At 42.9% G+C, this 14,416-nt stretch overlaps 1 protein-coding gene across 1 annotated transcript in view; it reads left to right on the top strand.

Moving 5' to 3' along the window:
* Positions 1–14,416, top strand: part of plch1 (phospholipase C, eta 1) — a 201,750-nt gene that overhangs the window by 111,857 nt on the left and 75,477 nt on the right. Inside the window, exons 10-11 of the mRNA XM_070883536.1 lie at positions 10,190–10,360; positions 11,307–11,400. Of these exons, the coding sequence (XP_070739637.1) occupies positions 10,190–10,360; positions 11,307–11,400 (265 nt within the window). The remainder of the gene's footprint in view (positions 1–10,189; positions 10,361–11,306; positions 11,401–14,416) is intronic.

Below are 14,416 nucleotides of genomic sequence, written 5' to 3'. Positions count from 1 at the left end.
CTGCAAGGGACCTAAGTTTGTCTTCACTAATCTTTTTCTCTTCACATATCTCTAGAAGTTTTTGTAGTCAGTTTTTATGTTCCCTGCAAGCTTACACTCCTACTCTATTTTCCCTCTCCTAATTAAACCCTTTGTCCTCCTCTGTTGAATTCTAAATTTCTCCCAGTCCTCGGGTTTGCTGCTTTTTCTGGCCAATTTATATGCCTCTTCCTTGGATTTAACACTATTCTTAATTTCCCTTGTTAGCCACGGTTGAGCCACCTTCCCCGTTTTATTTTTACTCCAGACAGGGATGTACAATTGTTGAAGTTCATCCATGTGATCTTTAAATGTCTGCCATTGCCTATTCACCGTCAACCCTTTAAGTATCATTCGTCAGTCTATCCTAGCCAATTCATGTCTCATACCATCGAAGTTACCTTTCTTTAAGTTCAAGATCCTAGTCTCTGAATTAACTGTGTCACTCTCCATCTTAAAGAAGAATTCTACCATATTATGGTCACTCTTCCCCAAGGGGCCTCGCCCAACAAGATTGCTAATTAATCCTCTCTCATTACACAACACCCAGTCTAGGATGGCCAGCTCTCTAGTTGGTTCCTCGACATTGGTCTAGAAACCATCCCTTATACACTCCAGGAAATCCTCCTCCACCGTATTGCTACCAGTTTGATTAGCCCAATCTATAATGGAGATTAAGTCACCCATGATAACTGCTGTACCTTTATTGCACGCATCCCTAATTTCCTGTTTGATGCCATCCCCATCCTCAGTACTACTGTTTGGTGGTCTGTACACAACTCCCACTGGCATTTTCTGCCCTTTGGTGTTCCACAGCTCTATCCATACAGATTCCACATCATCCAAGCTCATGTCCTTCCTTACTATTGAGTTAATCTCCTCTTTAACCAGCAACGTTACCCCACCTCCTTTTCCTTTCTGTCTATCCTTCCTGCATATTGAATATTGGATGTTGAGTTCCCAGCCTTGCTCACCCTGGAACCATGTCTCCATAATCTCAATGACATCATATCCGTTAACAGCTATCTGCACAGTTAATTCATCCACCTTATTACGAATGCTCTTTGCATTGAGACACAGAGTCTTCAGGCTTTTTTTTTTAAACACTCTTTGTCCTTTTAGAATTATGTTGCAATGTGACCCTTTTTGATTTTTGCCTTTGATTTCTCTGCCCTCCACTTTTCCTCATCTCTTTTCTACCTTTTATTTCTGCCCCCATTTTGCTTCCCTCTGTCTCCCTGCATAGATTCCCATCCCCCTGCCATATTAGGTTAAACCCTCCCCAACAGCACTAGCAAACACTCCCCCTAGGACATTGGTTCCAGTCCTGCCCAGGTGCAGACCGTCAGTTTGTACTAGTCCCACCTCCCCCAGAACTGGTTCAAATGTCCCAGGAATTTGAATCCCTCCCTCTTGCACCACTCCTCATGCCACGTATTCATCTTAACTATCCTGAAATTCCTACTCTGACTAGCATGTGGTATTGGTAGCAATCCTGAGATTACTACCTTTGAGATCCTACTTTTTAATTTAACTCCTAGCTCCCTAAATTCAGCTTGTAGGACCTCATCCCATTTTTTACCTATATCGTTGGTACCTATATGCACCACGACAACTGGCTGTTCACCCTCCCCCTCCAGAATGCCCTGCAGCCACTCCAAGACATCCTTGACCCATGCACCAGGGAGGCAACATACCATCCTGGAGCCTCGATTGCGGCCACAGAAACACCTATCTATTCCCCTTACAATAGAATCCCCTACCACTGTAACTCTCCCACTCTTTTTCCTGCCCTCCTGTACAGCAGAGCCACCCATGGTGCCATGAACTTGGTTGCTGCTGCCTTCCCCTGATGAGCCATCTCCCTCAACAGTACCCAAAACAGTATACCTGTTTTGGAGAGAGATGACCTCAGGGGACCCCTGCACTACCTTCCTTCCACTGCTCTTCAAGCTGGTCACCCATTCCCTATCTGCCTGTGGAACCTTTACCTGCAGTGTGACCAACTCACTAAACATACTATTCACGACATCCTCAGCATCGCGGATGCTCGAGAGTGAATCCATGCGCAGCTCCAGTGCCGCAATGCGGTCTGTCAGGAGCTGCAGCTGGACACACTTCCTGCACACATAGTAGTCAGGGACACTGGAAGTGTCCCTGATTTCCCACATAGCACAGGAGGAGCATGACATGCATCTGGGCTCTCCCACCATGACTTAACCCTTAAATTAACTTAATTTGGCAACAATGCCAAAGGTTACCTACTGATAAGAAAAAAGATTAAATACTCACCAATCCACCATACAATCACTTACCCGCTTGGCTGTGATGTCAAAAATACTTCTTTGTTTACCTTCTGCTCCTGCACCAGCTGGCGGCCTCCGATGGCTGCTCACTTTTATGGGTCTCCCGAACTGCCGCTCCCGCTCCTGTGGCCTCCGCAGACGGCCGTGGCCTTTTATGGGTCCAGCGGTGAGTATGATGATTTGGCCAGAGAGGCAGCTCAGCCCCAAGAAGTGTATGGAGTGTATACCTGCAACACCGATTATCTCGACTTCCATCTTCACTGGAGGACAAACAGCGTTCCAATCTTCATGGAAGTGGTCATGGGAGCGAGCCAGTCAGTGATGAGCCAGGGTGCCTTTGAGAGGCTATGGAACGAAAAATGATCCGAGCTGGTTCCAGTACAGGAAAAGTTGTGCACCTATACCAAGGAGCTGATCTCAGTCCTTGGCAGTGCGGATGTAAGTGTAATCCATAATGGCGTAGTGCACAAGTTACCTCTGTGGATTGTTACAGGTGATGGTCCAACGCTACTCGGAAGAAGGTGAATGGGGAAGATCCAGTGGAAATGGGAAGATCTTTTCACTCCAGCAATTAATGTCCCCCCCCGTGCTCAGAGGCAGAGCAAACCCTTACCTTCACTTGGGCCAGGCACCAGAGAACAGACCAGCGCAGCACTGGAGGCACAGATCGTCCATCACGACTGCGTGGCAATGATCCGACCGGAACGACCTAAAAGTACCTTCCTGGCTCCTGTGGAGTAAGATTGAATTCACAGGCACTCTTCCAGCTTTTGGGGCAGATTCGCGGGAGAGAAGGATCAAGGCAGTCGACCTCGAGGACAGAGGCAAGATGGCATCCCTGCTGCAGCGAGGTGCAGCGTGGCTGAAAAAAAAAGATGGCTGTGGCAATACCACGAGGTGCAATGCTGAGGGACCAACACATGGTGTCTAACAAAGGATTTGAGTAGGGTAAAGCCAGCAGGGTTCTCTTAAAGGAGACCTGGAACCAACTGAACTTAGGAGACATTGTATGCATGGCAATCAATGTAACGAACCGATTAAGATTGTGAACAAAATGTTGTTGAGATATGTCGGTACAATTCCCAATGTAAAGAACGAAATGTTGTTGCGAGATGTTGGGAATAGAGTGTCCCCAAAAGTAGCAAGCAAGCGAATTTGGGAGGGTGAAGGCACTGACCCCGATACCCTGCCACGGGTTTATCCCACGCTGCAGGCACCCAATGACATTATTTGCCACAGACCTGGAAACGAAAACGGTGCCAATAGGCGCGGTCAGCCGCCGCTGCCCACCACCCAGGTGGAGATGGCACAGCCCCCAGACCCAGTCGCTACCTCCGCCATGTCCGGGAGCGAAAGGTCAGAACCAACAACTTCCCCAAATGGGACCTGGAACAGCCAGGTTCCCAACATCGTTAGAGAGCAGGAAGAAGATTCTGCAGCCCTCAAAGGAGGACAGGGAGGCCACACACATCTGTGGCTCTGCCCACCACTCGGCAACGGCAAAGACCCGGAGTTCTGGCAAGGTAAGCAAACCAAGTCTACCCCGCTAGCAGGGGGTGCAGCACCGCCATCAGATGACTAGGACCCTGTCCGGTTGCTCTGCAACCAGCGTCCTCGCATACCTGTACTTCTACCTCAGTACTGACCATGACTGAACCATGAATGCAATCTACCCAATCCTGGCGCACGACCGTAAAATGTAACAAATGTAATTCACTGAACCAAGGTTTCACGATACAAACTGTTTTTTTCCCTTCCTTTCTTTGTACTTGTACTGTGTCTGATCCTGTATGTTAATGCAACAGGCCAGCTGCATGATCTCGCTGTGGGGGTTAATGGATATCTGTAGCCATGGCCATACACATGGATCACACCCAGAACCCACTGGAACCTCCACTGCATCATCAAACCATCCAAACTGGTAACCACTACCCAACGTTGTAGCAAAAGGACTTGGGGGTTAACTGGGAGAGAGCCAAGTCAAAGCACAACCAAGGTGCAAGAGCTATTGGTACTTAAGTCTGGGGAGAGCTAAGCCAGAGCAGATAGTGCAAAGGTCATTGGTACAAAGGACTTGGGGGAGAGTGATGTTATATACACAGACTATAGATATATTCCTTGTGTAGTCACTGTATAGTTGCATAAGATGGAGACTTGTTTATCTGATGTACTATCAATAAGATTTACACTGTGTATATACACACAATGCTGGCACCACTAGAGGGTGCAACTGGTAGAGACCGGGGTTTCCTGCCCTGGTGGCAGGGGCTGTATAAAAAGGGCAGACTCTGGAGTTACAAGTAAAGAACCAAGGTCACTACAGTTTGAGTACAACACATTGCCTCATGGAGTCATTCATTGGTGCATCACAGACATAACAGCAGCAAAGGCACAATCTCTTTTATAAGTGATAAATGGAACTCGAGGTCTTGTAGTATAATTCTGGAAACCTGGAGTCAATAGTAGAGCTTACAAACAAAAACTGACCAAAGGTGACAGGCAGTTAGTTAGCCATCCATGATGGGTAAATGATACACATCTAGATACTAGTTGTCCATTGCTAAGAAGGGGCTATGTAGTTTGTATAATCCATAGTGGGGAATGTAGAAATCCCACTCATAAAAGCTTAAATCAATTTTCCCCCATTGTATTTGTCTACTATAGGCACTTAAGCTGTAAAATTACTTTTAGACTGGTTCTGATCTCTCTACAATATTGAGGTCTCAGGGAACTGAAGAAATGGAGATTACCATGGCTTTTGATTTTAAAGTCAATATATATTTGCTCTACATGGCATTACTATCCTAATGCAGTTATGTACCAAATATCTTAAATGTATACCACAAGATTCTCAGAATCTGCCTAGATTTGCTCCTGTCCTGCTTAATAGTCCCTCAATATAAATAACTAAAGGAACAATGCAGAATCAACAATGGTTTAATTGAGCCCTGTTGGAAGCAATTGCGACTAGCTTAATGGAAAAATTAAGATTAGAAGAAGATTGTATGTCTATCGAATAGGTCTTTCAAAAATAACAAACTGAGGAGCTATAAACTGTATCTGTCTGTTTCTGTCTTCTGCACGTCACACTTTTTCCATGGAACAGACATTTCCTCCTGAATGGAGCAGCTATTTAGACAACTGCTCTTTGCCTAGCAGTACTATGGGTCACAGAATACACAGCATCAAAGGATAAACTTGATCTGCGAGGAGCCACCTTGCCATAGGCTGTAGGAGAGGCATTTGTACAGTGATGTGTACATCCAAGGCATCCACTTCTCTATTAGTCCATCTAGAGATTGTGATAGAGGTGAATCTGTAAACTGCTTCCAAACTGATGCAGAGCACATACTCCTTAAAATGACTTGCATGCTTATTTGGCTATGAAAATGATATTTTTAAATATTCAAGCGTTTTATAATATGCAGTGAGTTTGTGTGATGCCCAGAACCTTTTTTTCATTCTTGATTGAACTAAGTTTTGTTGCAATGCTCCCATTACTCATTGTGTATTATTGAAAACTGATAAATATACAGATCTAAAATCTCCCTCACTGATGTTTCTAATCATCCTGAAATGGAAAAATGCAAATGTCCCAATAGGAGTTCAAATAGTTGAAGGTCAGGAGCTTGATTTTAATCAGTCATCGGACAGCTTAAGCTGATGTCTTAAATTCATTGGAATATATCAGCTTACACTACCCTGAACAAATCGAGACTAAGCTTCAGTATATAATAACATTTAAGATCAATTCAGGGGGAGGGAAACTTACTGCATGCATTTATTATATTTGTGTATAGATCTCAATTTAATGGAAGTGGTAAATAACGACTATTTTCTATCGATTTTCTTTTTTTAAATGTTATGGCCGTTTTAAGTGTGCTATCTGGAAACATGGATGAAAGAGAAAGTATTAAGGGAACCAGAGATAAATTGAGTTTTTTTCTAATCCCTGTGTAGGTTTGTCTTTGCAAAATCACTTACATTAATGCACAACATAGAATAGAATGTTTCCACTAGCTCTTTGCTTTTAGGCACCATTATTTTTTAATGTATCATTGAAAGCCATATAAATAAACTGTTGCTAATTTTTTTCTAAAGTGCCTTTGAGGTGAAATATATTTTCATCTGTTGGTACTGACTTAATGGTTTCATGGTCAGCTGAGACTCAACTAAGTTTAAAGGCTTTGAATAATCTGTTATCAATATTCAGTAAGGAATATGCATTAGTGGATTATGTGAAATCAGATCAAAACCGAAAAAAAATGAAACAATTAATTACAAAGTGAAGCTTGATTTTTCTTACCGAGGCGGGAGAGGGGCGGGCAGCGTCCGAGGCAGGCTGTGACCCTGCTCCTGGCTCCACGTCAGCTTCCCCTATGACTTTCCCGAGCTTGAGCTTGTTAAACCCGTCCTGCGAGGTTCTTGGCCAGTTAAAAGAAAGCGGGTCTGATGACGCGTCATCAGCCAGTTTCCTTAAAGGGACCATCCCCACATACATTTTGTCAGTTGTGCTGTCCGTGTTCTGTAACATTGAGCTGCTGCAAACACTGACAGGCACTGCACAAAGGTGCACAGCTGCACCCAGACTCTCCCATGACTCCTTCTAGATGCTTCTGGAGGGAGTCACAGCACGCAGGGAGGTTCTCTTTCCTTCCCATGGGCGGAAGAGACCTCCCCAGGATACCAACGCAGCCTGGTTGCACATTGTACAGGTGGGCACAGGCAGGGATGTCAGGAGGACCTGGCTGTAGTGGAGCAAACCTTTCAATCATGAAACGTTACTGCAAAGCCACATTCAACCTCATCCTGTGGTGCCACTCATTACATCCCCATCACTCTGCCTTCCCTACCCTACTCCTGCACCTGCACATCCTTAGTCACACCAACTTACCTTGTACCTTCACCCATCCCTATCTCTCGCTATCTACATTATCACATCCCCATCTCACACTCACCCTCATCCATTTCCAATCATGCCAACTAACAACACACAAGGAAAGGCACTTGGGAATTATCACTAATGCTGATGTAAAGTTTCTGCTAATGTGTTGTCAAACGTTGAAATCTTTATTTTTAACACTTTGCCTTCTTGGACAGATCTATGTGCATCTTTGGAAGTGGCTTAGTGAGTTGCAGTGAATGGTGAGACATAACGGTACCCCTGCCCCCTCCCCCCCAATGGTAATGAGTGTGAAAGGAACAGCTTGGACATTATTGGGGTGCTTTATGGTATGGTCTTGGTGTGGGGTGGTGCCAACCTAGCGCATCATGTGGCAACCACGATGTACAACGTCAAGTGAAGTAAATGCGGCCATGCTGAGTACATCCGTGATGTCCCGGGCAGCAATGTAGTCGGGTGCTGATGCCGTGTGTCCTAAGCAGCATCAGGTGATTGCGGAGAAGGTTGGTGATGCTGGTGTGTTCAGTGATGTTGGTGTTCGGGCTGATCATGGTGGAAATCTGAGGACCAAGGTGCTATAGTTTCAAGGGCACCGATGCTGATGTAATAGATGGCAGGTGAACTTGAGATGATAGAAGCGACCTGTCAATGGTGAGAGCAATTGTTCCAATGAGGTGACACTGGATAGAGAGTTCACTGCAAACACTTCAGACGCTCCTAAGATTGGAAATTGAACAGCTGTGAAATGGTAGATTTTATACCACTTCTGCAGCTGTCAACTGGTTAAACCAGGTTGTTGAGAACCCGACACAATTCCTGATTTGATACCCGATGGTTGTGAAACTTGTGAAAAACTTGGAAAAATCCTTTGGACATGGTAAAATGCTGCTTAAATAGCTTGAAACAGCTTCTTAACCATCACAATTGCCTAACACGCTGATTAGTGCCGCATCTGCAAACCACATCCAGACCGGCACTTTGGAAATTCATAAGCAGGCAGGTTGAGAGCAGTCTTCCACCCTGCTGACTATCATGGCCATTTTGACAGCGGATCCACCTCTAAACTCACACTTGCAGAACTGGCAAGATTCCGGACAATGAGTGTGCATTGCATATTTACTGCACAGATAAGCTCACAAATTGCTTAATATTTCGTTTGGGGAAGCAACATCAGAACTTAACTCATTAGCATTTTAACCACCTACTGTCTTTTATTTTATACTTGTGTACATACACTTGCTTTTAAAACACATTTAAAAGTAACACACTTTTTTTTTCCCCAAATCTTTTTTTGTGGAAAAAACAAGTCCAAAAACAAAACTCAGAACATGACAAAAACATAGAAAATAGGTGCAAGAGTAGGCCATTCGGCCCTTCGACCCTGCACCATCATTCAATAAGATCATGGCTGATCATTCACCTCAGTACCCTTTCCTGCTTTCTCTCCATAGCCCTTGATCCCTTTAGCCATAAGGGCCATATCTAACTCCCTCTTGAATATATCTAACGAGCTGGCATCAACAACACTCTGCAGTAGAGAATTCCACAGGTTAACAACTCTGAGTGAAGAAGTTTCTCCTCATCTCAGTCCTAATCCTTATCCTTAGACTGTGACCCCTGGTTCTGGACTTCCCCAACATTGGGAACATTCTTCCTGCATCTAACCTGTCCAGTCCTGTCAGAATTTTATGTTTCTATGAGATCCCCTCTCATTCTTCTAAACTCCAGTGAATACAGGCCCAGTCAATCCAGTCTCTCTTGATATGTCAGTCCTGCCATCCCGGGAATCAGTCTGGTGAAACTTCGCTGCAATCCCTCAATAGCAAGAACGTCCTTCCTCAGATTAGGAGACCAAAACTGAACACAATATTCCAGGTGAGCTCTCTACAAATGCAGTAAGACATCCCTGCTCCTATAATCAAATTCCCTAGCTATGAAGGCCAACATGCCATTTGCCGCCTTCACCACCTGCTGTATCTGCATGCCAACTTTCAGTGACTGATGTACCATGACACCCAGGTCTCGTTGTATCTCCCCTTTTCCTAATCTGCCGCCATTCAGATAATCTGTCTTCACGTTTTTGCCATCAAAATGGATAACACTATACTGCATCTGCCATGCATTTGCCCACTCACCTAACTTGTCCAAGTCACCCTGCAGCTTCTTAGCATCCTCCTCACAGCTCACACCACCACCCAGCTTAGTGTCATCTGCAAACTTGGAGATATTACACTCATTACAGACATTACTCAAGAATAGAAAGCTTAATTTGCATTGTGCATCATCCCGGCTCTACACCAATCAAAAAAGAGCTGGAAATATTTATCTATTTCTGAACAGTTTTCAGTACACTTTCAAAAAGGGCCCACAAAACCAACAATTGTTAATTTGGCACATTGTTCATTTTTTTAATGTAAAAATGGTTATTTACTTCACAAATGGCTTCTTTTATTGTATTTTACCTTCAACTATTGTAGAAGAAACTCTTCCATGTGGGCTAATCTCTCGTGTGAGACCCATTTATATAAATAGCTCACAGTTTTATAATTGGTTTTGAGTGTGCTTGAGATTTAAACCATCTATTATAGATGCAGGTTTGTGTATATTCTGCTCAGTTCCTTGTCGAGGCCTCGGAGAAGACTGTGCACTGTTCTACTTTGGAGGGAGTGGCGGGTGCTTGAAAATAAAGGAAAACTGGTGGGGTCAAGTAATTTATGATCCCTCCTGGTTGACCATAACAGCCAAATAACAGCAGCATGGGAACCAACTGCAGTTAACTGGATGATTGCAGATAGTTGTTGGGTGAGGTGCAAAATGGAGGAGTTAAAATTGTTGGAGGAAAAAGGAAACCATGTCCAAAAAATGTATCCATAAAAGGGAAATCAAAAAACTGTACTAGTCAAGTTGAAATAACTTAATGTCTTTAGCTCTTACTACACTGGAGAATTTCTTTCCCCTATAGGAAGCTGACACAGATGAAAATCAGGGCACGTTAAATCTTGAAGAGTTCTCTGTGTTTTATAAGATGATGTCATTGCGACGAGATCTCTTCCTACTGGTGAAGTCTTACAGTGACAGGAAAGACCATCTAACTGTGGAAGAACTTGCGCAGTTTCTCAAATCAGAACAAAAAGTAAGTCAGTCAAGAATAATGTAAATTGTATTTTAATCGGCACAAACATTGAATTGCCATTCGGAGCAATTGTTACACCTATACATTGGAGCTATTTGATTTACAGCTCTTGACCCTTTTTAATGAATTAAAAATCTTTGTCAAATCAGTTCAAGATGTAGACTGTAACACTAACAAGGTAGCTTTGTTGATCATCCAACAAATTCATTGTTTCATAAATAACCTAAAGTTAATTCCTCTCTTTTTCCCTCCAATTTTCTCTTGTCCTTTCCTAACAACAGTAGTAACTCATGCTGTGGTACGTTTCCTACTGGTGGGGGCTACCTCTGGTACCTCATTCAAGTGGCCATTCCTCAAGTGACTTGAAACAGTAAATGTTGAGGAACAATTTGAGGGGGACTTCACACACTAGCCCAGTTGTGACATCTACACAATCATACTTTGCAACAATGCCCACTGGGTAGTCATTGGGAAACAGAAATTCTGGTAAATTTGCACATTGCTGTGTGTAAATGTACAGTTCCCTGCATGGCACTTTCCAATTAAATCCCAGTGTCTGAAATTCATATAAAATCAGACAGTCTCTCTCTTTCCCCCCCTCCATGCAGAAGCCTGATTGTGTAAGTCTAGTAGTGTTGTGGGGTCAGGATAATAATAATGTGCTTAGGTGATGGTTGAGGCAGTAAAAACAAAATATTTATTCATTTTTGCCCATGTTGTACTTGAAAGCAAAAACTGGGCAAATAATCCATTCTTCACAGTGTTCCATTCTTTTGTGTCTTTTTAAAATGTTATAAACTTTAATGGAAATAAGTTGATTGGAATTATCTGGAACTTAATTTCAGCAAGTCCTGGATTTGAGATTTTGTCTATTGCATTGTGTTTTTCTCAATGGTGACATTTCTTTTTTAAAGAAACCCTAGGTTCATATTTATTTTTCACACAGATGGTTAATGTGACATTAGAATATTGTATGGATGTTATAAGAAAATTTGAAGTCTCCAAGGAAAACAAGCAACAAAATGTCTTGGGAGTTGAAGGTAATTGGAACAATAAACAGTACACTTGTAAATGTTTATAGGTGGAAAATTGAGTATAAATAATGAAACTTTGAACCATATTTTATGGCATTCACTGCTGCAGCACTAATGTAATGGAACTTAGCCATCCTTTTGTATCTTTTTTCCTAGTGATTTGATTGGATAACCTGGCCCCTTTGTTAATTTAACTTTAAGTAGCACTAAAATGTTTTGAAAATCAATTGGGTATTCACCTATATCCTGATCTGAGCATTGTTATCTATGTAATAAGAAAAATTTGCTATTATGGTGCTAAAATTTCAATATTACATAAAAACATAGAAAATAGGTGCAGGAGTAGGCCATTCGGCCCTTCTAGCCTGCACCGCCATTCAATGAGTTCATGGCTGAACATTCAACCTCAGTACCCCATTCCTGCTTTCTCGCCATACCCCTTGATCCCCCTAGTAGTAAGGACCTCATCTAACTCCTTTTTGAATATATTTAGTGAATTGGCCTCAACAACTTTCTGTGGTAGAGAATTCCACAGGTTCACCACTCTCTGGGTGAAGAAGTTCCTCCGCATCTCGGTCCTAAATGGCTTACCCCTTATCCTTAGACTGTGACCTCTGGTTCTGGACTTCCCCAACATTGGGAACATTCTTCCTGCATCTAATCTGTCTAACCCCGTCAGAATTTTAAATGTTTCTATGAGGTCCCCTCTCATTCTTCTGAACTCCAGTGAATACAAGCCCAGTTGATCCAGTCTTTCTTGATAGGTCAGTCCCGCCATCCCGGGAATCAGTCTGGTGAACCTTCGCTGCACTCCCTCAATAGCAAGAATGTCCTTCCTCAGGTTAGGAGACCAAAACTGTACACAATACTCCAGGTGTGGCCTCACCAATTCCCTGTACAACTGTAGCAACACCTCCCTGCCCCTGTACTCAAATCCCTTTGCTATGAAGGCCAACATGCCATTTGCTTTCTTAACCGCCTGCTGCACCTGCATGCCAACCTTTAATTACTGATGTACCATGACACCCAGGTCTCTTTGCACCTCCCCTTTTCCTAATCTGTCACCATTCAGATAATAGTCTGTCTCTCTGTTTTTACCACCAAAGTGGATAACCTCACATTTATCCACATTATACTTCATCTGTCATGCATTTACCCACTCACCTAACCTATCCAAGTCGCTCTGCAGCCTCACAGCATCCTCCTCGCAGCTCACACTGCCACCCAACTTAGTGTCATCCGCAAATTTGGAGATACTACATTTAATCCCCTCATGTAAATCATTAATGTACAGTGTAAACAGCTGGGGCCCCAGCACAGAACCTTGCGTACCCCACTAGTCACTGCCTGCCATTCTGAAAAGTACCCATTTACTCCTACTCTTTGCTTCCTGTCTGACAACCAGTTCTCAATCCATGTCAGCACACTACCCCCAATCCCATGTACTCTAACTTTGCACATCAATCTCTTGTGTGGGACCTTGTCGAACGCCTTCTGAAAGTCCAAATATACCACACCAACTGGTTCTCCCTTGTCCACTCTACTAGAAACATCCTCAAAAAATTCCAGAAGATTTGTCAAGCATGATTTCCCTTTCACAAATCCATGCTGACTTGGACCTATCATGTAACCTCTTTCCAAATGCACTGCTATGACATCCTTAATAATTGATTCCATCATTTTACCCACTACCGATGTCAGGCTGACCGGTCTATAATTCCGTGTTTTCTCTTTCCCTCCTTTTTTAAAAAGTGGGGTTACATTGGCTACCTCCACTCTATAGGAACTGATCCAGAGTCAATGGAATGTTGGAAAATGACTGTCAATGCATCCACTATTTCCAAGGCCACCTCCTTAAGTACTCTGGGATGCAGTCCATCAGGCCCTGGGGATTTATCGGCCTTCAATCCCATCAATTTCCCCAATACAATTTCCCGGCTAATAAGGATTTCCCTCAGTTCCTCCTCCTTACTAGACCCCCCGACCCCTTTTATAACCGGAAGGTTGTTCGTGTCCTCCTTCGTGAATACCGAACCAAAGTACTTGTTCAATTGGTCCGCCATTTCTTTGTTCCCCGTTATTTGCAAGAATTGCTTTGTAAATTAATCAGTTTAATAATATCAATGATGTGCTTAATATCATGGAGTTGTGCAAGAATATGCAAATCATTATTGCTTCTTTCCATTAATGTAAATGATCATTGAATGCCAGTGGCTGGAGTTCCTAAAGGTAAGTAAGTTGCCAAGGACTTGCTGTCAATATCCCTAACTGCCTAGACAGTGATTCCGATTGGCTGGAACTTTCCTAAAATCTGTTAGAAAGTCATCAGGATATCAAAATAGATTATGCTTTTTGTTTGTACAAAGAATCTATCCAACAAAACTAAGTGAAATCAATGATATTTTAAGTTACAGTACACCAGTGGCATAATAGTGCCACCAATGGAGTTGCTGGGGAACTAAGTACCAAAACCAAATGAATTAGAATTGGGTTCAATTAAGTAAGCTGGGCTTGCTCAAATCTGGATTGCTTTATGTTTTTTTTTTAAACACACGGATTATATTTTCATCAGCAAAAAATGTCACTGCACTTCAAGATGTAATTTATCTTGATGTGAAAAGCTCTATCTCTCTCCCAACTTGAGCCAGTTGCTTTGGTAGTAATTGTAGCAAAGATAAATAGTTTGCTGTCTGTAATTTGCTTTTTCCTATTTATGGTTGGGCTAGAAAGGACTGAGATGGGACCCAAAATTTTCCACCATTTAGAGCCAAATTTTGGAGGTATCGGTGTTTTTTGGAGCTAACTTAATTTTGCAAGTTTCGCCAAGGGTATAACACCGTCCTTAACAGGTAACGGCCGTATTTTTTTAGTTAACATTTTTATGATGTCACTCGGGGTCAAACCATAATGCCATTTTTGCGAGTTTTGCCAATAAGGATTTTTTTTATTTAAATGGTGCTGGGGACCGCTTTGTAAAACCTTACCTTACCAAGTTGGAGTCAGATAAAAATTGGCGTTACAG

The sequence above is a fragment of the Pristiophorus japonicus genome, chromosome 6 (genome assembly GCF_044704955.1).
Source record: "Pristiophorus japonicus isolate sPriJap1 chromosome 6, sPriJap1.hap1, whole genome shotgun sequence".
Taxonomy (NCBI): domain Eukaryota; kingdom Metazoa; phylum Chordata; class Chondrichthyes; family Pristiophoridae; genus Pristiophorus; species Pristiophorus japonicus.
The sequence above is the reverse complement of the archived record's forward strand: the minus strand, read 5'-3'. Positions and strand labels throughout refer to the sequence as shown.